This window comes from Phyllobates terribilis, unplaced genomic scaffold, assembly GCF_046119375.1.
Source record: "Phyllobates terribilis strain yellow unplaced genomic scaffold, ASM4611937v1 Scaffold_1__5_contigs__length_1240528914, whole genome shotgun sequence".
Lineage (NCBI taxonomy): Eukaryota > Metazoa > Chordata > Amphibia > Anura > Dendrobatidae > Phyllobates > Phyllobates terribilis.
The window spans coordinates 618,969,251-618,994,754 of record NW_027362761.1 but is presented as its reverse complement, the minus strand read 5'-3'; the positions used below and the strand labels follow the sequence as shown (position 1 = coordinate 618,994,754).

At 49.5% G+C, this 25,504-nt stretch overlaps 2 protein-coding genes across 5 annotated transcripts in view; one reads left to right on the top strand and one right to left on the bottom strand.

Annotated features, from left to right (window-relative positions):
* LOC141273010 (uncharacterized) overlaps positions 1 to 22,044 on the bottom strand; it is a 35,878-nt gene extending 13,834 nt beyond the window's left edge. Inside the window, exons 1-3 of one of the 3 annotated variants that reach the window (XM_073684306.1) lie at positions 21,778 to 22,044; positions 18,792 to 18,835; positions 14,517 to 14,567 (exon numbers count right to left, since the gene is read on the bottom strand). In XM_073684306.1, coding sequence (XP_073540407.1) covers positions 14,517 to 14,567; positions 18,792 to 18,835; positions 21,778 to 22,021 — 339 coding nt within the window. In that variant the 5' untranslated portion in view covers positions 22,022 to 22,044. Of the gene's footprint in view, positions 1 to 4,097; positions 5,437 to 14,516; positions 14,568 to 18,791; positions 18,836 to 18,984; positions 19,223 to 21,777 lie in introns of those variants that run through there. The other 2 variants (XR_012322054.1, XM_073684314.1) reach the window with 2 other exon arrangements.
* The window catches only part of LOC141273002 (uncharacterized), a 114,252-nt gene continuing 110,567 nt past the window's right edge, over positions 21,820 to 25,504 (top strand). The window contains exons 1-2 of one of the 2 annotated variants that reach the window (XM_073684290.1): positions 21,820 to 22,035; positions 24,095 to 25,073. In XM_073684290.1, coding sequence (XP_073540391.1) covers positions 24,894 to 25,073 — 180 coding nt within the window. In that variant the 5' untranslated portion in view covers positions 21,820 to 22,035; positions 24,095 to 24,893. Of the gene's footprint in view, positions 22,036 to 24,001; positions 25,074 to 25,504 lie in introns of both variants that reach the window. The other variant, XM_073684284.1, reaches the window with a different exon arrangement.

Sequence of the window (25,504 nt, the reverse complement as noted above, 5' to 3'; positions counted from 1 at the left end):
TCCTGTTCTGCCGATGTACCCATACCGCGCTGTCCGGCTCCATTCTGTTGAAGACACACTGCAAATGTGTCTTCAGTAAAATGGAACCGGATAGCGCTATGCGCATGCGCCGATCCGATGCCACAGTTCGCCCACGGCATTCGGCCAGAACAGAGGCGCCGCGGCAACGCTCCTCCCGGTCAGGTAAGTATGGCGCTAGAGATTGTGTATGCATTCAGTGACTACGCATACCGTGATCTCCGGCGCCATACACTCCTCTTAACTGTAACGGCTGGATGTGGTGTTCTGTCTGGAGCCAGACTGCAGTCTATAGAGGCTTCAGACGGAGGGATTCATCCCTGGTTATATTATAATTGTTAGACTTGAAATAACAAGCACTTTTCACCTATTGTGTCCCCCCCCATTTCCTTGTAGAATGTAAGCAGCGAGCAGGGACCTCATTCCTGATGTAACTGTTTAAACCGTGCTGCCTTGTATTGAATTTATTGTCTGTACATGTCCCCGATTAATTGCTGTGGAATATGTTGGCGCTATATATATATATATATATATATATATATATATATATATATATAGTACAGACAAAAAGTTTGGACACACCTTCTCATTTAAAGATTTTTCTGTATTTTCATGACTATGAAAATTGTACATTCACACTGAAGGCATCAAAACTATGAATTACCACATGTGGAATTATATACTTACCAAAAAAGTGTGAAACAACTGAAAATATGTCTTATAGTCTAGGTTCTTCACAGTAGCCACCTTTTGCTTTGATGACTGCTTTGCACACTCTTGGCATTCTCTTGATGAGCTTCAAGAGACTAAAGGGAACACTCAAATAACCCATCCTAGATCTGAATGAATGAAATATTCTCATTGAATACTTTGTTCTGTATAAAGTTGAATGTGCTGACAAGAAAATCACACAAAAATCATCAATGGAAATCAAATTTATTAACCAACGGAGGCCTGGATCTGGAGTCACCCCCAAAATTAAAGTGGAAAAACACACTACAGGCTAATCCAACGTCGTTAAAACAAGTCAAAATGAGGCTGAGTATTGTGTGTGGCCTCCACGTGCCTGTATGACCTCCCTACAACGCCTGGGCATGCTCCTGATGAGGATGAGTATTGTGTGTGGCCTCCACGTGCCTGTATGATCTCCCTACAACGCCTGGGCATGCTCCTGATGAGGCTGAGTATTGTGTGTGGCCTCCCCGTGCCTGTATGACCTCCCTACAACGCCTGGGCATGCTCCTGATGAGGCTCAGTATTGTGTGTGGCCTCCACGTGCCTGTATGACCTCCCTACAACGCCTGGGCATGCTCCTGATGAGGCTGAGTATTGTGTGTGGCCTCCACCTGCCTGTATGACCTCCCTACAACGCCTGGGCATGCTCCTGATGAGGCTGAGTATTGTGTGTGGCCTCCACGTGCCTGTATGACCTCCCTACAATGCCTGGGCATGCTCCTGATGAGGCTGAGTATTGTGTGTGGCCTCCACGTGCCTGTATGACCTCCCTACAACGCCTGGACATGCTCCTGATGAGGCTCAGTATTGTGTGTGGTCTCCACGTGCCTGTATGACCTCCCTACAACGCCTGGGCATGCTCCTGATGAGGCTGAGTATTGTGTGTGGCCTCCACATGCCTGTATGACCTCCCTACAACGCCTGGGCATGCTCCTGATGAGGCTGAGTATTGTGTGTGGCCTCCACGTGCCTGTATGACCTCCCTACAACGCCTGGGCATGCTCCTGATGAGGCTGAGTATTGTGTGTGGCCTCCACGTGTCTGTATGACCTCCCTACAACGCCTGGGCATGCTCCTGATGAGGCTGAGTATTGTGTGTGGCCTCCACGTGCCTGTATGACCTCCCTACAATGCCTGGGCATGCTCCTGATGAGGCTGAGTATTGTGTGTGGTCTCCACGTGCCTGTATGACCTCCCTACAACGCCTGGGCATGCTCCTGATGAGGCTGAGTATTGTGTGTGGCCTCCACGTGCCTGTATGACCTCCCTACAACGCCTGGGCATGCTCCTGATGAGGCTGAGTATTGTGTGTGGCCTCCACGTGCCTGTATGACCTCCCTACAACGCCTGGGCATGCTCCTGATGAGGCTGAGTATTGTGTGTGGCCTCCACGTGCCTGTATGACCTCCCTACAACGCCTGGGCATGCGCCTGATGAGGCTGAGTATTGTGTGTGGCCTCCATGTGCCTGTATGACCTCCCTACAACGCCTGGGCATGCTCCTGATGAGGCTGAGTATTGTGTGTGGCCTCCACGTGCCTGTATGACCTCCCTACAACGCCTGGGCATGCTCCTGATGAGGCTGAGTATTGTGTGTGCCCTCCACGTGCCTGTATGACCTCCCTACAACGCCTGGACATGCTCCTGATGAGGCTGAGTATTGTGTGTGGCCTCCACGTGCCTGTATGACCTCCCTACAACGCCTGGGCATGCTCCTGATGAGGCTCAGTATTGTGTGTGGCCTCCACGTGCCTGTATGACCTCCCTACAATGCCTGGACATGCTCCTGATGAGGCCGAGTATTGTGTGTGGCCTCCACGTGTCTGTATGACCTCCCTACAACGCCTGGGCATGCTCCTGATGAGGCTGAGTATTGTGTGTGGCCTCCACGTGCCTGTATGACCTCCCTACAACGCCTGGACATGCTCCTGCTGAGGCTGAGTATTGTGTGTGGCCTCCATGTGCCTGTATGACCTCCCTACAACGCCTGGGCATGCTCCTGATGAGGCTGAGTATTGTGTGTGGCCTCCACGTGCCTGTATGACCTCCCTACAACGCCTGGGCATGCTCCTGCTGAGGCTGAGTATTGTGTGTGGCCTCCATGTGCCTGTATGACCTCCCTACAACGCCTGGGCATGCTCCTGATGAGGCTGAGTATTGTGTGTGGCCTCCACGTGCCTGTATGACCTCCCTACAACGCCTGGGCATGCTCCTGATGAGGTTGAGTATTGTGTGTGGCCTCCACGTGCCTGTATGACCTCCCTACAACGCCTGGGCATGCTCCTGATGAGGTTGCGGATGGTCTCCTGTTTGATCTCCTCCCAGACCTGGACTAAAGCATCCGCCAACTCGACAGTCTGTGGTGCAACGTGAAATTGGTGGATGGAGCGAGACATGATGTCCCAGATGTGCTCAATCGGATTCAGGTCTGGGGAAAGGGCGGGCCAGTCCATAGCTTCAATGCCTTCATCTTGCAGGAACTGCTGACACACTCCAGCCACTTGAGGTCTGGCATTGTCCTGCATTAGGAGGAACCCAGGGCCAACCGCACCAGCATATGGTCTCACAAGGGGTCTGAGGATCTCATCTCGGTACCTAATAGCAGTCAGGCTACCTCTGGCGAGCACATGGAGGACTGTACGGCTCTCCAAAGAAATGCCACCCCACACCCTTACTGACCCACTGCCAAACCGGTCATGCTGAAGGATGTTGCAGGCAGCAGATCGCTCTCCACGGCGTCTCCAGACTCTGTCACATGGGCTCAGTGTGAACCTGCTTTCATCTGTGAAGAGCACAGGGCGCCAGTGGCGACTTTGCCAATCCTGGTGTTCTGTGGCAAATGCCAAGCATCCTGCACGGTGTTGAGCTGTGAGCACAACCCCCATCTGTGGATGTTGGGCCCTCATACCACCCTCATGGAGTCGGTTTCTAACCGTTTGTACAGACACATGCACATTTGTGGCCTGATGGAGGTCATTTTGCAGGGCTCTGGCAGTGCTCCTCCTGTTCCTCCTTGTACAAAGGCGGAGGTAGCGGTCCTGCTGCTGGGTTGTTGCCCTCCTACGGCCTCCTCCACGTCTCCTGGTGTACTGGCCTGTCTCCTGGTAGCGCCTCCAGCCTCTGGCCACTACGCTGACAGACACAGCAAACCTTGCCACAGCTCGCATTGATGTGCCATCCTGGATGAGCTGCACTACCTGAGCAACTTCTGTGGATTGTAGAGTCCGTCTCATGCTACCATGAGTGTGAAAGCTCAACCAACATTCAAAAGTGACCAACACATCAGCCAGAAAGCATTGGTACTGAGATGTGGTCTGTGGTCCCCACCTGCAGAACCACTCCTTTATTGAGGGGGTCTTGATAATTGCCAATAATTTCCATCTATTGTCTATTCCATTTGCACAACAGCTTGTGAAATTGATTGTCAATCAGTGTTGCTTCCTAAGTGGACAGTTTGATTGCACTCAAACACATACAGGTGCATCTCAGTAAATTAGAATATCACCAAAAAGTTCATTTATTTCAGTTCTTCAATACAAAAAGTGACACTCCTATATTATATAGAGTCATTACAGAGAGTGATCTACAGGGGTTGGACAAAATAATGGAAACACCTTGAAACATCAACAAAAGTTTGTTTAATATGGTGTAGGTCCACCTTTTGCGGCGATTACAGCCTCAATTCTCCGAGGTATGGATTCATACAAGGTGTGAATTGTTTCCAAAGGAATTTTAGCCCATTCTTCAGTTAATACACCCTCCAGTTCTTTGAGCGACGATGGCGGCGGAAATCAACGTCTAACTTGAATCTCTAAAAATCGACCATAAATGCTCAATAATGTTGAGGTCTGGGGATTGTGGGGGCCAGATGAGATGCTCAACTTCATTAGAATGTTCCTCGTGCCATGCTTTAACGATTCTTGCTGTATTAATTGGTGCATTATCATCCTGAAAGAACAGTGCTTGAATCATAGGATGCACTTGGTCGCCCAAAATGCCTAAATAATCTCAGCTGTTAATTCTTCCATAAAGGGATATCATTAGCCCGGCGGATCTCCACGAAATAGCACCCCAGATCATCACAGAACCTCCGCCATGTTTTACGGTTGGGAGAAGGCAGTCTGGATGGAAGGCTTCTTTCGGCTGTCTTCAAACGTACACTCGGCCGGAGGTCGGAAAAAGGGTAAACGATGATTGGTCGGAGAATATCTCGTTTCCACGGCTCGAGGGACCAATTCTGGAGGTTTCTACACCACTCTAAATGCTTGGAAACATTTGTCATTGAGAGCAGAGGTTTTCTAATTGCAGCTCTTCCATGGAATCCAGATTTGTGCAGCTCCCGACGAACAGTTTTCGTGGAAACTGCGTTCTGTAGGTGTTCATTGAGCTCATCAGTGATTTTCGGAGCAGTTTTCTTGCGATCCTCTCTCACAATTCACTTTAGAGTCTGACGGTCTCTCTCAGTCAACTTCGACTTTCGGCCGGACCTGTGCTTTGCTGCGGACGTTTTTCCTTCTCTTTCAAACGCAGTCATTACTTTGGAGACAGTACCTCTTGACACGCCAAGCATTCGGGCACTTTCGGTTACACTAGCGCCTGCCATACGAGCACCAACAATTTGTCCTCTTTGAAAATCCGAGAGGTTTGCCATTGGTATCAGGTTCTCATCAATGTTCTTACAATTCTGCAAAACAAACTGTTAATTTACATACACATAACACAAATAATCAACTACAAAACATTACCATATGTCACGGTTTGCATGTTTATAACATGTTCGAAGATTATGATGCCAAAACGTTAGGTGTTTCCAATATTTTGTCCAACCCCTGTATTTCACGTGTTTATTTCTGTTAATGTTGATGATTATGGCTTACAGCCAATGAAAACACAAAAGTCATTATCTCAGTAAATTAGAATACTTTATAACAGCTTGAAAAATGATTTTAAAACCCGAAATGTTGTCCTACTGAAATGTATGTTTAGTAAATGCCCTCAATACTTGGTTGGGCTCCTTGTGCATCAATTACTGCATCAATGCGGCAATGTGGCATGGAGGGATCAGCCTGTGGCACTGTTGAGGGGTTATGGAAGCCCAGGTGGCTTTGATAGCAGCCTTCAGCTCGTCTGCATTGTTGGCTCTGGGGTATCATCTTCCTCTTGACAATATCCCATAGATTCTCTATAATAGATCCTCTATGGGGTTAAGGTCAGGCGAGTTTGCTGCCAATCAAGCACAGTGATACTGTTGTGTGTAAACCAGGTATTGGTGCTTTTGGCCGTGTGTACAGGGGCCAAGTCCTGCTGGAGAATGACATTTCCATCTCCAAAAAGCTTGTCGGCAGAGGGAAGCATGAAGTGCTGTACAATGTCCTGGTAGACGGCGGCGCTGACTTTGGTCCTGATAAAACATAATGGACCTACACCAGAAGATGACATGTCTCCCCAAACCATCACTGATGGTGGAAACTTCACACTAGACCTCAAGCAGCTTGGATTGTGGCCTCTCCACTCTTCCGCCAGACTCTGGGACCTTGTGGAGTGTGTCAATGACTGCCTTCTGAACATCTGGCAAGTCAGCAGTCTTCCCCATGATTGTGGAGCCTACTGAAACAGACTAAGGGACCTTGTTAATTATTCTAATTTACTGAGATAATGACTTTTGTATTTTTATTGGCTGTAAGACATAATCATCTACATTTAGGCTGTGTGTGCACGATCAGGATTTGAAGCAGAAATTTCCTCAGCATTTCTTCATCTCCTTGGCAGGAAAAACGCTGCAGAAAAAACATGCAGTTTTGCCGCATTTTTGATGCAGTTTTTGTACATCAGTGAATGATTTTTGGAGGTAAGTAAAGTTATTTGGTGGGACATTGCTTAAACCCTTGGATTACCGTCAGAACTGGGGTGAGTATACTGGTTAATTTAAATGATTAAAGAATGTGTCTGTTGTATTTCAAATAAAGTGTTTACTCTGTGTGTGTGTTTAATGCTTTACATTACCTTAATTAGGTTGGGTGATGAAAGGGTCTGATTGACACCTTTTCATCACCAAACAAAAGAGCTGGGTGTCAGCTAATCCCATTCGCCCAATCTTCATTAGCATTTCTATTCATGTAATTTCTGGGGCAGATGTGAGCTGCTATTTTCAGCCTAGGAAGGTGCCATTAGGCAAACATGGTCCCTGGCTATTAACAGCTCACAGCTGTTTCGTTAGCCGCTAACTCCCCCTGATCAGCACTCAGCAGCGCTTTGGACGTAGCGTATTTTTGCTGCGTCCAAAACGCGGTGTTCTAATGCCGCACTTTTTTTGTCGGTACATGTGAATCCACCGCATATAATGACACTTAAATCGGTCAAAATCTGCAGCGGAGACTAGCGTGTCCGCTACAGAAATCGACATGCTGCGGGTGAGTTGGGTACATGGCTACGATCAGGAGCCGCTGCAGGTTTGACGCTGCGTGTTTATACAGCGTCAAGATGTTATAGCATAGTGGATGGGATCTCTAGAAATCTCATGTCCACAATGCATGGATCACTGGGGGACACTGACACGCGGCGCATCTTTCAGGACTGCGGCATGTCAAATTCTCTTGGGGAGTCGTTAAAGAAGTTGTCCAGTACTTTAGATTACCCCCCCCCCCCAATGTATCCCCCCCGGGGTCCCTAAGGATTTTTGTAATTAGCTTACGTTGCAGATACTGCCTGTGAGCGGCACTATCCTTGGCCGCACACAGGCATCACGTGACCCCGGGCTGCAGCCGGAGCTGACATATGCTGACATCACGACAAGTGAGACGTGACTCAGCGCCGGAGTCGCCGCGGGGGCTGCTGGGCTGTGGGCGGGGTTACCCCCGCATCACACCCAGCATCCACCGTGCGCTTTCCCAATGAATGGAGCGAGGTAGAGCGCGCGGTGGATTCCGGGTGTGACGCGGGGGTAACCCCGCCGAGAGCCTGGCATCCACCGTGGAACCAAGAAGACAGAGACCCCCGGCTGCTGCCAGCACTTGTCCTGACATCAGCGGATGTCAGAGCCGGCTGCAGCCGGGGGTCACATGATGCCTGTGAGCGGCCAGTGATAGCGCCCCTCACAGGCATTATCTGCAACGTAAGCTAATTACAAAAATCCTTAGGGGCCCCGGGGGAATACATTGGGGGGGTAATCTAAAGTGCTGGACAACCCCTTTAAGTCTCCACAACAGAAATTTGACCACTAGAAAGTATTGAATGCGGTAAATCCGCATGGTTCAGCGAACACATGGGGATTTACCTGCGTTCAATAGAATGTAATGTTTTGGAAAGAAAGCAAAAAATATGTGTCCAAAGCGCTGCTATGTCCGGATCGTGGGCACATAGCCTAAAATGTAAAAATAAAAAATGGCATGGGCTCCTGCGTCATTTTTATAACCAGCAGAAGAAAAGCCGACCGCTGGGGACTGATATTAGTAGCTGGGGAAGGGGTCATCAGCCAACAATGTTCCCTGGCTATTAATATCAGCCCACAGCTGTTTGCTTAGCATTTACTGGCTAGATTACAGGGGGACCCCCAGAATAAAGTTGATGTGGGGTCCCCCTATAAAATCTAAACAGAAAAGGCTAAACAGACAGCTGCGGGCTGATATTAATAGGCAGGGAAGGGCCCATGGATCCTGGCACCCTCTGAGGCAGTTAATATCACCCCTCTGCAGTCCCAGAAATGGCGCATCCATAAGAGGCGCCAAATATGGCGCTTAGCCTCCGCTCTTCCAATTGCCCTGTAGTGCCCTGTAGCGGTGGCAAGTGGGGTAATGGGGTTGGGGTTCATGTCAGCCTTGTATTGACGGCTGACGTGAAGCCCAGGTTAGTAATGGAGGGAGTCTATAAGACGCCCCCATTACTAACCGCGCAGTAAAGTTATCGCTGCCTTTTCAATAAATACATGGCCAGAATAAAGTATTTGAGAATGTTTCTACGGTGAGGTCACGTGAGAAATCAAATGATTGGCTGACGATATAAAGCAATGAAGAAAGAAGAGAAGCTTCCTAGCAGTGATCACCCAAATAATCAAGAATAAATAATTATCTAGGACAATAATCATCCATAAAAATATATCAATTTAATACAAATATTTCCTGACACATATACAAAAAATGACAAACTCACAAACAAATAAAACACCATTAAAAATGGAGAAAAAACACCAATGTTCAAGGAACCAGCTGATGCACAACTCCTCCTGTATCAATATAGAATATAATATATAACAATGCAACATATAATAAAGCAAAAAATAAGGCAGAAATAAGTAATACTGAGCGCACAGGCTCAACACAATATCTGTGATGGTCAATATTACCCAGACCCTGCAATGCATATACCAAAGAAGGGAGTAAATGTCATAAGGCGTGTAAAACACACCAGTGGATGGAAAAAACAAAGTGCAGCCTCAGGTACCTACAGGCAGACCAAAGTGATTATTTCCATATGCAGGGAGCCAGGTCAGTGAGATAATGATAGTATACAAGTATATGACCCAATAGAGCAAGATCTTTTACTCCACACTGGAAAGGACTGCACTTTGTTTTTTCCATCCACTGGTGTGTTTTACACGCCTTATGACATTTACTCCCTTCTTTGGTATATGCATTGCAGGGTCTGGGTAATATTGACCATCACAGATATTGTGTTGAGCCTGTGCGCTCAGTATTACTTATTTCTGCCTTATTTTTTGCTTTATTATATGTTGCATTGTTATATATTATATTCTATATTGATACAGGAGGAGTTGTGCATCAGCTGGTTCCTTGAACATTGGTGTTTTTTCTCCATTTTTAATGGTGTTTTATTTGTTTGTGAGTTTGTCATTTTTTTGTATATGTGTCAGGAAATATTTGTATTAAATAAACTGATATATTTTTATGGATGATTATTGTCCTAGATAATTATTTATTCTTGATTATTTGGGTGATCACTGCTAGGAAGCTTCTCTTCTTTCTTCATTGCTTTATACTTACTAGTCCATGAGATGCTGCGGGTGGATCCCGATTATTAGATGGTGCCCTCCTTATTTATGGTGGATGATTGGCTGAAGATATCGCCGGGGACCGAGGACCAGGAGGACGCCCGGGTGCGCCAGACAGGTGAGTATAAGTTTTTTTTTTCCTTTTTTTAACCGCGTGGTACTGGGCTTGGCGGAGACTACTGCTCCCCTCAGCCGCGCAGCTCTCGCTGTTATCAGCGGGAGCGGCGGTTGGATGAGGAGTAGTAGTCCTCCTCTGATGACCCAGGTACCACCCACAGCGCGTTTCTGCCGCAAATTCGCGCCTATTGGTTTTAATTGAAACACAGCAAATCCGCAGGTATGAAGTCAATTAAAGTCAATGGGCCCGAATTTGCTGCGGAAACCCACGCACAATGGACATGCTGCGTTTTTTTCTGCAATGGTAATCCTGAGTAGAAATTTACGCATCATGTGCACAGCACATCGGGATTACCATTGCAATACCTGGCAGATGGATTACATGCATCAAAAACGCGACGTGTGCACATAGCCTAACAGAACTAAACCCGTTAAATAGATCCCTCTGCGTGTAATGACTCTATATAATAGATCCCTCTGTGTGTAATGACTCTATATAATAGATCCCTCTGCGTGTAATGACTCTATATAATAGATCCCTCTGTGTGTAATGACTATATAATAGATCCCTCTGTGTGTAATGACTCTATATAATAGATCCCTCTGTGTGTAATGACTATATAATAGATCCCTCTGTGTGTAATGACTCTATATAATAGATCCCTCTGTGTGTAATGACTATATAATAGATCCCTCTGTGTGTAATGACTATATAATAGATCCTTCTGTGTGTAATGACTATATAATAGATCCCTCTGTGTGTAATGACTCTATATAATAGATCCCTCTGTGTGTAATGACTCTATATAATAGATCCCTCTGCGTGTAATGACTATATAATAGATCCCTCTGCGTGTAATGACTCTATATAATAGATCCTTCTGCGTGTAATGACTATATAATAGATCCCTCTGCGTGTAATGACTCTATATAATAGATCCCTCTGCGTGTAATGACTCTATATAATAGATCCCTCTGCGTGTAATGACTATATAATAGATCGCTCTGCGTGTAATGACTCTATATAATAGATCCCTCTGTGTGCAATGATTCTATATAATAGATCCCTCTGTGTGTAATGACACTATATAATAGATCCCTCTGTGTGTAATGACTCTATATAATAGATCCCTCTGTGTGTAATGACTCTATATAATAGATCCCTCTGTGTGTAATGACTCTATATAATAGATCCCTCTGTGTGTAATGACTCTATATAATAGATCCCTCTGTGTGTAATGACTCTATATAATAGATCCCTCTGTGTGTAATGACTCTATATAATAGATCCCTCTGTGTGCAATGACTCTATATAATAGATCCCTCTGTGTGTAATGACTCTATATAATAGATCCCTCTGTGTGTAATGACTATATAATATAGGAGTTCCACTTTTTGTATTGAAGAACTGAAATAAATTAACTTTTCGATGATATTCTAATTTAGTGAGAAGCAGATATATATATATATATATATATATATATTTTAATAATTTTTATTTATATAGCGCCAACATATTCCGCAGCACTTTACAATTAAGTGGGGACATGTACAGACAATAAATTCAGTACAAGGTAAGACAGTTTAAACAGTTACATTAGGAGCGAGGGTCCGGCAGCTCGCTACTTACATTCTACAAGGAAATGGGGGGACACAATAGGTGGAAAGTGCTTGTTATTTCAGGTCTGGCAATTATAATAAATAGGGATTTTCATATAAAGCGCCATGATCCGGTCATCAGCCCGTATGTATAAGTGCAATACTCAAGTATCGAGTGCAGTTATCTTGTGCATGGAGGGTGTGGAGACAGATGAATAGTAGGGAACAGATTCTGAATGATATTTAGGAGGGAACAGGGGAAGGTTAGGTTACTGAGTAGCTGAGGTGGTCGTCTGGTTTAAAGAGATGGGTTTTTAAAGCGCGCTTAAAGACATCGGGGCTAGGCATCAGTCGGATCGTCTAGGGTAGAGCATTCCAGAGAACTGGCGCAGCACGAGAGAAGTCTTGGAGACGGAGGTGAGAGGTTCGGATTATGGGGGATGTTAGTCTTAGGTCATTTGTAGAACGGAGGGCACATGTAGACAGAGATGAGAGAGAAGATATAAGGCGGTGCAGAACTGTGGAGAGCTTTGTGGGTGAGAGCGATGAGATCATATTGGACCCTGTAGTAAATGGGCAACCAGTGTAAAGACTGGCACAAGGTGGAGGCATCGGTGAAGCGGCTGGACAGAAATACGACCCTGGCTGCCGCATTCAGGACGGATTGGAGAGAAGAAAGTTTGGTAAGAGGGAGACAGATCAGAAGAGAGTTGCAGTAGTCCAGACGAGAGTGAATAAGAGACAGTCAGAGGTTTAGCAGTTTCAAAGGTGAGAAAAGGTCGGATTCTGGAGATGTTTTTAAGATGCAGGTGACAGGAATGAGTGAGTGATCGGATATGGGGGGTAAAGGAAAGGTTAGTGTCGAATATGACCCCAGGGCAGAGGGCGTGCTGCTTGGAGTTATGGTTGAACCCTCCGAGGTAATTTCGATGTTAGGTAGAGTTAGGTTAGTAGAGGGGGGAAACAGAAGAAGTTCAGTTTTAGAGTGATTCAGTTTAAGATAAAGGGAGGACATGATGCTAGACACAGCAGACAGACAATCCTTGGTATTTTGTATTAGGGTAGAGGTGATGTCAGGGGAAGAGGTGTATAGTTGAGTGTCGTCAGCATAGAGATGATACTGGAACCCAAATCTGCTGATTGTTTGTCCATAGGGGCAGTGTATAGAGAAGAGGAGGGGGCCTAGGACTGAGCCATGCGGAACCCCGATAGTAAGGGGATGAGGAGAGGAAGAGGAGCCGGCAAAACATACAGTGAAGGAGCAGTCAGAGAGGTAGGAGAACCAGGAGAGGCCTATAGAGCGGAGCATAGTGAGGAGGAGCTGGTGATCCACAGTGTCAAATGCTGCAGAGAGATCCAGGAGATCAGCAGAGAGCAGTGACCTTTGGATTTGGCTGTTAGTAGATCATTAGAGACTTTAGTGAGGGCAGTTTCAGTGGAGTGTAAGGAGCGAAAACCAGATTGTAGAGGGTCGAGGAGAGAGTTATCTGAGAGATAGCGGATTTACGGGAGTGGACCAAGCGTTCCAGGAGTTTAGAGATGAAAGGAAGATTAGAGACAGGTCTGTAGTTAGCAGCGCAGTTCTGGTCCAGGGATGACTTTTTAAGTAAAGGGGTTATGATGGCATGTTTAAAAGAAGAGGGAAAGATACCTGAAGAAAGAGAGAGGTTAAATATTTTAGTCAGGTGAGTGGTGACCACCGGTGAGAGAGACTGCAGGAGATGTGAAGGAATGGGGTCACTGTTGCAGGTTGAAGGCCGAGAAGAAGCGAGGAGCTGGGTAACTTCTTCTTCTGTAACAGGCTCAAAGATGGCAAGTGAGCTTGAAGTGCGGCAGGGAAGGGGATCCAGGCACTGAGAAGATTGGGCTGAGATGTCCTGATGGATGTGGTTGATTTTTTCTAGGAAATAAGTGGCCAGATCCTCCCCGCTGAGGTTGGTGGTGGGGGTCTGTGCTTTAGGGCTCAGGAGGGAGTTTAAGGTTTCAAAAAGTCGTTTTGGATTGTTGGACAGTGAAGTGATGAGGGTGGTGAAGTAGGATTGTTTGGCCAGATGAAGGGCAGAGTTTTATAGGTTTTAAGCATGAATTTATAGTGGATGAAGTTCTCTGCTAAAAGAGATTTTCTCCACTGCCGCTCAGCATACCTTGAGCAACGCTGAAGAAATAGTGTTTGCATCGTGTGCCAGGGCTGCCGTCTACGCCGGGTCATTCTGCGTGTAGAAGGTGCTGCTTCATCCAGGACACTCTGCAATGTGTTGCTATAGTGTGACAATGCTGAGTCTGGTCAGGAGAGGAAGGAGATGAGGGCTAAAGATGTGTGGAGATTGTTCATAAGTTGCTGGGTTTTAACCCTAAGAATACTCTAGGTATTCTTCATGTATATAGTTGTTTGTCATTTGAGTTTGAGTTATTCCATGTTATTTGCACACGGGCCTAAAAGGCCCCAGGTATGTGAAAGTGTAGATTTTTATGGTCATGCGTTCTAGGGTTAATGGCACGTAGATTTCTGTGTGTATGCTGAGTGGGGGTGTCCCGGGTGAGGAGAGAGTTCTTGACAGAGAAGGAAAGAAGGTTGTGGTCCGGGAGAGGGAGAGGAGAGTTAATAAAGTCATGAAGCGAGCAGAGACGGGAGAAAACCAGGTCCAGAGTATTCCCGTCTTCATGCGTAGGAGAGTTAGTAAACTGTGAGAGACGGAATGAGGAGGTTAGAGAAAGTAGATGAGAGGCAGATTGGGAGAGGGGATCATTGATGGGGATATTAAAGTCTCCCATGATGAGGGTGGGGATGTCACAGGATAGAAAGTGTGGAAGCCAGGTGGCAAAGTGATCCAGGAACTGGCGGGAGGAGCCTGGAGGACGATACACAACCGCCACTCGCAGGGAGAAGGGTTTGAAGAGTCTGACGGCGTGCACTTCAAAGGACGGAAACATAAGTGAGGGAACCGGGGGGATGACCTGGAAAGCACATTGTGACGAAAAGAGCAGACCAACACCTCCACCCTGTCTATTCTCAGGTCTGGGGGTATGTGAAAAAGTCAGCCTACCAAACGAGAGAGCAGCTGCGGCGGTGGTGTCTGACTGCTGGATCCAGGTTTCTGTAATAGCCAAAAGGTTAAGGGAATAAGAGAGGGAAAAAAATCGCTAATGCAAGGTAGTTTGTTACACACAGACCGTGCGTTCCAGAGAGGAAAATGGAAAGTGATAGGAGAGGGCATGCACTGAATGTTAATAAGATTAGCAGGGTTTCTATATGCAGCTTGAGGAGAGTGGTGTATGCTAGTGGAGGGAGGCCCAGGGTTGGGGGAGATGGCGCCAGCGACTAGGAGAAGGAGAAAAAAAGAGAAATAGCAGGTGGTGCAATGATTTGTATGAAAATTTTGAGTGCTGTATGGAGGTGGTGGATGGTTTGGAGTGGTCAGTAGAGCCTCAGAGTTATACATGGGAGAGGGGAGAAGTGAGGGGTGGATATGGAATGAGTGCACAGAATGTGTTAAAGCGCAGGCGAGATGTGAGCAAGCAGAGGTTAAATCAAGTAAGAAGCAGATTGCTATGATCAATGCATAATGCAATACAACTCACCAAAAAGCAGCATGTTTGTATGAATATCTAATGCACCTTACCCGTCTCCAGCCCAACTGCCGTTGTATAACTGCTTATTGAAAGCACTTTAAGCTATTGCACGAGTGACCTAGCACGATTGCTATCCTGAGGCAGAGCTGAATATATATGAATTGAAATGTCTGCTAACATGCAGCACCAGTTGGCTCTGGCAAAAATTGAGACCACTGCCCAGTTTTCTCTACATGTCTGACAGCCATTCCAGTGTCAGTTGAATTCCACCCACCGTCCACCTCATTCTACTTAATGTGCTTCTGATTCGGTGATCACCTGAACCAAATCTTATGTACAAGGGAAAGTATAAAAAACACTGCTGTGGTCTTCACAATCCTCTTGCAATAGGACAAGCTGGATGGCAAAACAAGTGCTAGGAATAGTCCAAAAGTAATCTGAATGAAAACATAACTTGTAACCATGCCAAAAGGAGTTGGGAAGAAAAGAGTTGAGTGAGGAAAAGAAGGGCTCAATTCTGGCTTTACTAGCAGAGGGATACAGTGAGCGTCATGGTGCCTCCATCCTTAAAATTTTGAAGACGGCAGTCCATTACAACAAGGTCAAGCAGCAGACATTGGCGACAACAAAGCTACAGACCGGCAGAGGGCGAAAGCCACTCTCCACTGACCTGGATGTCTGTCATCTTATTCCAATGTCACTCAGTAACTGCAGGATGACATCAAGTGACCTACAAAAGGAATGACAGCTTGGGTGAAGTGCACGGCAAGAACAGTTCGTAACAGGCTCCTAGAGGCCTCAAGCCATGTAAAGCTAGAAAAAAGCCTTTCATCAATGAGAAGCAAAGGAGAGCCAGGCTGAAGGTTGCCAAAGACCATAAGGATTGGACCATAGAGGACTGGAGTAAGGTAATCTTCTCTGATGAGTCTAATTTTCAGCTTTGCCCAACACCTGGTCGTCTAATGGTTAGAAGGAGACCTGGAGAGGCATACAAGCCACAGTGTCTTGCACCCACTGTGAAATATGGTGGAGGATCGGTGATGATCTGGGGATGCTTCAGCAAGGCTGGAATTGGGCAGGTTAGTCTTTGCAAAGGACGTATGAATCAAGCCACATACAGTCATGGCCAAAAGTATTGAGAATGAGACAAATAGTAATTTTTCCAAAGTTTACTGCTTCATGTTTTGTAATGGCAATTTGCATATACTCCTGAATGTCAAAGAGTGATCAGCTTAACAGCAATTACTGTACTTGCAAAGTCAATATTTGCCCAGAAAATGAACTTTAACCCCCAAAACACATTTCAACATCATTGCAGTCATGCCTTAAAAGGAGCAGCTAACATCGTTTTAGTGATTGATCCATTAACACAGGTGTGGGTGTTGATGAGGACAGGGCTGGCGATCAATCAGTCATGATTAAGTAAGAATGACATCACTGGACACTTTAAAAGGAGGCAGGTTCTTGGTATCATGGTTTCTCTTCAGTTAACCATGGTTATCTCTAAAGAAACACGTGCAGACATCATTGCACTGCACAAAAATGGCCTAACAGGGAAGAGTATCGCAGCTACAAAGATTGCACCTCAGTCAACAATCTATCGCATCATCAAGAACTTCAAGGAGAGAGCTTCCATTGTTGTCAAAAAGGCTCCAGGGCGCCCAAGAAAGACCAGCAAGCGCCAGGACCGTATCTTAAAACTGTTTCAGCTGCGGGATGGGACTACCAGCAGTGCCGAGCTTGCTCAGGAATGGCAGCAGGCTGGTGTGAGTGCTTCTGCACGCACTGTGAGGCGGAGACTCTTTGAGCAAGGGCTGGTTTCAAGGAGGGCAGCAAAGAAGCCACTTCTCTCCAGAAAAAACATCAGGGACTGACTGATATTCTGCAAAAGGTACAGGGAGTGGACTGCTGAGGACTGGGGCAAAGTCATTTTCTCTGATGAATCCCCTTTTCGATTGTTTGGGACATCTGGAAAACAGCTTATTCGGAGAAGAAGAGGTGAGCGCTACCACCAGTCTTGTCTCATGCCAACTGTAAAGCATCCTGAAACCATTCATGTGTGGGGTTGCTTCTCAGCCAAGGGAATCGGCTCACTCACAGTCTTGCCTAAAAACACAGCCATGAATAAAGAATGGTACCAGAATGTCCTCCAAGAGCAACTTCTCCCAACCGTCCAAGAGCAGTTTGGCGCCCAACAATGCCTTTTCCAGCATGATGGAGCACCTTGCCATAAAGCAAAGGTGATAACTAAATGGCTCATGGAACAAAACAGAGATTTTGGGTCCATGGCCTGGAAACTCCCCAGATCTTAATCCCATTGAGAACTTGTGGTCAATCATCAAGAGACGGGTGGACAAACAAAAACCAACAAATTCTGGCAAAATGCAAGGATTGATTATGCAAGAATGGACTGCTATCAGTCAGGATTTGGTCCAAAAGTTGATTGAGAGCATGCCAGGGAGAATTACAGAGGTCTTGAAGAAGAAGGGGCAACACTGCAAATATTGACTTGCTGCATTAACTCATTCTAACTGTCAATATAACCTATTGGTACTCATAATATGATTGCAATTATATTTCTGTATGTGATATAAACATCAGACAAACACTAATAAAAACCAGAGGCCAGCAGATCATGGGAAAATATCATTTTGCTGTAATTCTCAAAACTTTTGGCCATGACTGTACAGGGTTATCCTTGAAAAAATACTTGCTTCCTTCTGCTCAGATAATGTTCCCCAACTCTGAGGACAATGCCCCATGCCAGACAGCTAGGTCAATCAATGTGTGGATGAAGGAGCATCAAGACCCTGTCATGGCCAGCCCAATCTCCAGACCTGAACCCCATTGAAAACCTCTGGAATGTAATCAAGAGGAAAATGGATGGTCACAAGCCATCAAACACAGAAGAACGGCTTACATTATTGTGCCAGGAGTGGCATAAGGTCACCCAAAAGCAGCGTGAAAGACTGGTGGAAAGCAGCCAAGACGCATGAAAGCCGGGATTAACAATCATGGTTATTCCACCAAATATTGATTTCTGAACTCTTCCTGAGTTATAACATGAGGATTGTGGTTTCTAAATGAATAAGAACTTGTTTCCTTTGCATTCTTTGAGGTCTGGAGGCACTGGTGCTCTGCTTCTCTTTTTATTATTTTGACGATTTCTCATTTGCTGCAAATAAATAAATTTTTAGCTTTGAATTTCGGAGACAAGTTGTCAGTAGTTTATGGAATAAAGCAACAATGAACATTTTACTCATAAATATACCTAGAAAGAGAAAAATCAGAGAAAATGAAAATTTTGCAGTGGTCTCTTAATTTTTGCCAGAGCTGTGTACACACACACACACACACATATAAATACAATATGGTTCCTTACTATGACGGTGCAGGGAAGTGGGGAGCGAACGAGGACACTGGAGCGGATGTGACAGTGACTCCCCGGCACCTGCGCACAAGATCCCTGCTGGAAACAACATGGCCGGCAGAAAAGCGTGTGATACAGGTGATGTGCGCATGCGCAGGACTTGGAAGACGAGACGGCAGGTCACAGGGCAGGGGAGGGGAGGGGGACATTGTAGTTTCCGTCCCACAAGCATCAGAAAACAGATTAAATAAAAAGACATTTCAAAGCAACCAGACCTCTAATACGTATGCCCATACCGGAGGTCCGATAAGCCCCGGGGGGGGGGGGGGGGGGGGGGGGGCAGATTCCATTTACCTGTAACACAACAGGTGTTATTTACCTGTAGAGTGCGCTGTCCGATACGTGGGCTGTACAACGGGACCCCTTAAGAGAAGAATAAGGAGACACCTGTCAGATGCTGTCAGTCCGATTGCCATATTTCGGAAGTCTCAAAACACTTTTCTTTTGTTCATAAAGGGAATCTTAGCTCATTAAAACTTGCAGGTATTGAGAAAGTGTAAAGACCCCCTTACACAAGATTCTCAACAGGGAGAGTTTCTGGATATTCAAAGTACATATAGAGACCCCCAAGATTTAACCACTCGACAAGACCTTATATTACAGAATAATTCATTATTTCTGATGATGTTGTGGAGTTAATTTGTTTTTCATGTGCATCCATCCCCGGTATCTCCTCCCTCCTCTGTCCCCGGTATCTCCTCCCTCCTCTGTCCCCGGTATCTCCTCCCTCCTCTGTCCCCGGTGTCTCCTCCCTCCTCTGTCCCCGGTGTCTCCTCCCTCCTCTGTCCCCGGTGTCTCCTCCCTCCTCTGTCCCCGGTGTCTCCTCCCTCCTCTGTCCCCGGTATCTCCTCCCTCCTCTGTCCCCGGTATCTCCTCCCTCCTCTGTCCCCGGTATCTCCTCCCTCCTCTGTCCCCGGTATCTCCTCCCTCCTCTGTCCCCGGTATCTCCTCCCTCCTCTGTCCCCGGTGTCTCCTCCCTCCTCTGTCCCCGGTGTCTCCTCCTCTGTCCCCGGTGTCTCCTCCCTCCTCTGTCCCCGGTGTCTCCTCCCTCCTCTGTCCCCGGTGTCTCCTCCCTCCTCTGTCCCCGGTGTCTCCTCCCTCCTCTGTCCCCGGTGTCTCCTCCCTCCTCTGTCCCCGGTATCTCCTCCTCTGTCCCCGGTGTCTCCTCCCTCCTCTGTCCCCGGTATCTCCTCCTCTGTCCCCGGTGTCTCCTCCTCTGTCCCCGGTATCTCCTCCCTCCTCTGTCCCCGGTGTCTCCTCCCTCCTCTGTCCCCGGTGTCTCCTCCTCTGTACCCGGTATCTCCTCCCTCCTCTGTCCCCGGTGTCTCCTCTCTCCTCTGTCCCCGGTGTCTCCTCCTCTGTACCCGGTGTCTCCTCTCTCCTCTGTCCCCGGTATCTCCTCCCTCCTCTGTCCCCGGTGTCTCCTCCTCTGTCCCCGGTATCTCCTCCCTCCGCTGTCCCCGGTGTCTCCTCCCTCCTCTGTCCCCGGTGTCTCCTCCCTCCTCTGTCCCCGGTGTCTCCTCCCTCCTCTGTCCCCGGTGTCTCCTCCCTCCTCTGTCCCCGGTGTCTCCTCCCCTCTGTCCCCGGTGTCTCCTCCCTCCTCTGTCCCCGGTGTCCCCTCCCTCCTCTGTCCCCGGTGTCCCCTCCCTCCTCTGTCCCCGGTGTCCCCTCCCTCCTCTGTCCCCGGTATCTCCTCCCTCCTCTGTCCCCGGTATCTCCTCCCTCCTCTGTCCCCGGTGTCTCCTCCCTCCTCTGTCCCCGGTGTCTCCTCCCCTCTGTCCCCGGTGTCTCCTCCCCTCTGTCCCCGGTGTCCCCTCCCTCCTCTGTCCCCGGTGTCTCCTCCCTCCTCTGTCCCCGGTGTCTCCTCTCTCCTCTGTCCCCGGTGTCTCCTCCTCTGTCCCCGGTATCTCCTCCCTCCTCTGTCCCCGGTGTCTCCTCCCTCCTCTGTCCCCGGTGTCTCCTCCCTCCTCTGTCCCCGGTGTCTCCTCCCTCCTCTGTCCCCGGTGTCTCCTCCCTCCTCTGTCCCCGGTGTCTCCTCCCTCCTCTGTCCCCGGTGTCTCCTCCCTCCTCTGTCCCCGGTGTCTCTTCCTCTGTCCCCGGTGTCTCCTCCTCTGTCCCCGGTATCTCCTCCCTCCTCTGTCCCCGGTATCTCCTCCCTCCTCTGTCCCCGGTGTCTCCTCCTCTGTCCCCGGTATCTCCTCCCTCCTCTGTCCCCGGTGTCTCCTCCTCTGTCCCCGGTATCTCCTCCCTCCTCTGTCCCCGGTGTCTCCTCCCTCCTCTGTCCCCGGTGTCTCCTCCCCTCTGTCCCCGGTGTCTCCTCCCCTCTGTCCCCGGTGTCTCCTCCCCTCTGTCCCCGGTGTCTCCTCCCCTCTGTCCCCGGTGTCTCCTCCCCTCTGTCCCCGGTGTCTCCTCCCCTCTGTCCCCGGTGTCTCCTCCCTCCTCTGTCCCCGGTGTCTCCTCCTCTGTCCCCGGTATCTCCTCCCTCCTCTGTCCCCGGTGTCTCCTCCTCTGTCCCCGGTATCTCCTCCCTCCTCTGTCCCCGGTATCTCCTCCCTCCTCTGTCCCCGGTATCTCCTCCCTCCTCTGTCCCCGGTATCTCCTCCCTCCTCTGTCCCCGGTATCTCCTCCCTCCTCTGTCCCCGGTATCTCCTCCCTCCTCTGTCCCCGGTATCTCCTCCCTCCTCTGTCCCCGGTATCTCCTCCCTCCTCTGTCCCCGGTATCTCCTCTCTCCTCTGTCCCCGGTATCTCCTCCCTCCTCTGTCCCCGGTGTCTCCTCACTCCTCTGTCCCCGGTGTCTCCTCCTCTGTCCCCGGTATCTCCTCCCTCCTCTGTCTCCGGTGTCTCCTCCCTCCTCTGTCCCCGGTATCTCCTCCCTCCTCTGTCCCCGGTGTCTCCTCCTCTGTCCCCGGTATCTCCTCCCTCCTCTGTCCCCGGTGTCTCCTCCCTCCTCTGTCCCCGGTGTCTCCTCCCTCCTCTGTCCCCGGTATCTCCTCCCTCCTCTGTCCCCGGTGTCTCCTCCTCTGTCCCCGGTGTCTCCTCCCTCCTCTGTCCCCGGTGTCTCCTCCCTCCTCTGTCCCCGGTGTCTCCTCCCTCCTCTGTCCCCGGTGTGTCCTCCCTCCTCTGTCCCCGGTGTCTCCTCCCTCCTCTGTCCCCGGTGTCTCCTCCCTCCTCTGTCCCCGGTGTCTCCTCCCTCCCCGGTATCTCCTCCCTCCTCTGTCCCCGGTGTCTCCTCCCTCCTCTGTCCCCGGTATCTCCTCCCTCCTCTGTCCCCGGTGTCTCCTCCCTCCTCTGTCCCCGGTGTCACCTCCTCTCCCGCCTCGCACTCTGTTTTCCTGGTAACGGGTCACGTGGTCTCTGCAGCTGTCTCTACTTCCGGTGTGATGTGGGCAGAGCTTCCCTTGTCCCCGCCCCTTGAGTCTCTGCTCCTCCCTCAGCACCGCCCCCGCCTCGGCCTCCGGCTGTCGCTGCTCAGTGTCCGGCGGCCTGGAGCCGATCCCGGTGCAGAGGAGCGAGGACTGCGGGGGAAAGGGAGCGGACACCGGAGCCATCCACAGGAGCCGGGGTGAGGGAGACCGCGGGTGACGGCTGACACGAGGGGGTGTTATAGTGACAGGAGGGGGGTGTCATAGTGACAGGAGGGGGGGTGTTATAGTGACAGGAGGGGGGTGTTATAGTGACAGGAGGGGGGGTGTTATAGTGACAGGAGGGGGTGTCATAGTGACAGGAGGGGGGGTGTTATAGTGACAGGAGGGGGGGTGTTATAGTGACAGGAGGGGGGTGTCATAGTGACAGGAGGGGGGTGTCATAGTGACAGGAGGGGGGTGTTATAGTGACAGGAGGGGGGGTGTTATAGTGACAGGAGGGGGTGTCATAGTGACAGGAGGGGGGGTGTTATAGTGACAGGAGGGGGGGTGTTATAGTGACAGGAGGGGGGTGTTATAGTGACAGGAGGGGGGTGTCATAGTGACAGGAGGGGGGTGTCATAGTGACAGGAGGGGGGTGTCATAGTGACAGGAGGGGGGGTGTTATAGTGACAGGAGGGGGGGTGTTATAGTGACAGGAGGGGGGTGTCATAGTGACAGGAGGGGGGTGTCATAGTGACAGGAGGGGGGGTGTTATAGTGACAGGAGGGGGGTGTCATAGTGACAGGAGGGGGGGTGTTATAGTGACAGGAGGGGGGGTGTTATAGTGACAGGAGGGGGGTGTCATAGTGACAGGAGGGGGGTGTTATAGTGACAGGAGAGGGGGTGTCATAGTGACAGGAGGGGGTGTCATAGTGACAGGAGGGGGGGTGTCAGTGACAGGAGGGGGGTGTCATAGTGACAGGAGGGGGGTGTCATAGTGACAGGAGGGGGGTGTCATAGTGACAGGAGGGAGGTGTTATAGTGACAGGAGGGGGGTGTCATAGTGACAGGAGGGGGGGTGTTATAGTGACAGGAGGGGGGTGTCATAGTGACAGGAGGGGGGTGTTATAGTGACAGGAGGGGGGGTGTCATAGTGACAGGAGGGGGTGTCATAGTGACAGGAGGGGGGGTGTCATAGTGACAGGAGGGGGATGTTATAGTGACAGGAGGGGGTGTTATAGTGACAGGAGGGGGGTGTTATAGTGACAGGAGGGGGGGTGTCATAGTGACAGGAGGGGGTGTTATAGTGACAGGAGGGGGGTGTCATAGTGACAGGAGGGGGTGTCATAGTGACAGGAGGGGGGTGTCATAGTGACAGGAGGGGGGTGTCATAGTGACAGGAGGGGTGTGTCATAGTGACAGGAGGGGGGTGTTATAGTGACAGGAGGGGGGTGTCATAGTGACAGGAGGGGGGGTGTCATAATGACAGGAGGGGGGTGTCATAGTGACAGGAGGGGGGGTGTTATAGTGACAGGAGGGGGGGTGTTATAGTGACAGGAGGGGGGGTGTTATAGTGACAGGAGGGGGGGTGTTATAGTGACAGGAGGGGGGTGTTATAGTGACAGGAGGGGGGGTGTCATAGTGACAGGAGGGGGGTGTCATAGTGACAGGAGGGGGGTGTCATAGTGACAGGAGGGGGGGTGTTATAGTGACAGGAGGGGGGGTGTTATAGTGACAGGAGGGGGGTGTCATAGTGACAGGAGGGGGGTGTCATAGTGACAGGAGGGGGGTGTTATAGTGACAGGAGGAGGGTGTCATAGTGACAGGAGGGGGGGTGTTACAGTGACAGGAGGGGGGGTGTTATAGTGACAGGAGGGGGGTGTTATATTGACAGGAGGGGGCTATTATAGTGACAGGAAAGTGTTATTAGGGTGATCGGTGGACAGGAGGGGGTTATTTTGGTGACAGGAGGGTGTTATTTGGGTGATCTGTGGTCAGGAAGGTGTTATTAGGGTGATCTGTGGTCAGAAGGGTGTTATGAGGGCGATCTGTGGTCAGGAGGTTATTAGGTGACAGGAGGGTGTTACAGGAGTAAGAAAAGGCCAAGTAACTGTTCCAGTAGGGTGTCCACCTTGGATTATCATTGATGAGAAGCCATCCACCTTGGATTGTCGTTGCCCATAGGACGTCCACCTTGGATTGTCGTTGCCTATCGGACGTCCACCTTGGATTGTCATTGCCCATCGGACGTCCACCTTGGATTGTCGTTGCCCATAGGACGTCCACCTTGGATTGTCGTTGCCCATAGGACGTCCACCTTGGATTGTCGTTGCCCATAGGACGTTCACCTTGGATTGTTTTTGCCCATAGGACGTCCACCTTGGATTGTCGTTGCCCATAGGACGTCCACCTTGGATTGTCGTTGCCCATAGGACGTCCACCTTGGATTGTCGTTGCCCATAGGACGTCCACCTTGGATTGTCGTTGCCCATAGGACATCCACCTTGGATTGTCGTTGCCCATAGGACGTCCACCTTGGATTGTCGTTGCCCATAGGACGTCCACCTTGGATTGTCGTTGCCCATAGGACGTCCACCTTGGATTGTCGGTGACCAGGACCATCCTCCTTGGATTTTCGGTGACCGAGGGACGTCCTCCTTGGATTGTCGTTGACAGGGGGGCGCCCACCTTGGATTGTCGTTGACGTGAGGGCGCCCACCTTGGATTGTCTTTGACCGAGGGGCGTCCTCCTTGGATTGTCGTTGACCAGAGGGCATCCCCTTGGATTGTCGTTGACCAGAGGGCATCCACCTTGGATTGTTGTTGATTGGAGAGCGTCCACCTTAAATTGTCGTTGAACGGGGGCATCCTAATTGGATTGTCAGTGACCGGGGGGTGTCCACCTTGGATTGTCGTTGATCGGAGAGTGTCCACCTGGGATTGTATGTAACCAGCCGCACATGGGGATAACCTCGCTGCATTTAGTGGCTGTATCTGGTGTGTGGACTGTGGCCCCTGCTGAGTGTTGGGGGCCCCTCCCCTGCGGTGTCGGGATACATGTAACCAGTCCTTGGATATGGAATCGGCAGGAGAAGTGGAGGTCGGTGGAGATGGGGCGATGCTGAGCAGTCGGGGCTCGTGCCGTCTGCGCCCCTCCTCCTACCGGGCTCTCCGCAGCGCTGTCTCCAACCTCGCCCGCATCGACGACTTCTACTGTGAGAAAATAGGGTCCGGATTCTTCTCTGAAGTCTTCAAGGTAAGACTCTAGTAACATCCAGAGCTGCACATATACTGGCTTATACACCGGTCACATCCAGAGCTGCTCATATACTGGCTTATACTTCGTTCACATCCAGAGCTGCACATGTACTTTCTTATACTCCAGTCACATCCAGAGCTGCACATATACTGGCTTATACTCCGGTCACATCCAGAGCTGCACATGTACTGGCTTATTTTCTAGTCACATCCATAGCTACTCATGTACTGGTTTATACTCCGGTCACATCCAGAGCTGTAGTGACAATCCAGATATTTTCTGCTGGTCCTCAGTCTGTAGGATCTCCCTGCTGCCCCCTGTTGGGTGTAGTAGTCTGTGCTGTAATGAATTGTGTGAGTAGTAGTTTCATCCTAGCTGTGATAATTGAGCTCCGCACCCCATATTTCGCAGAAGATGATCGACTTCCC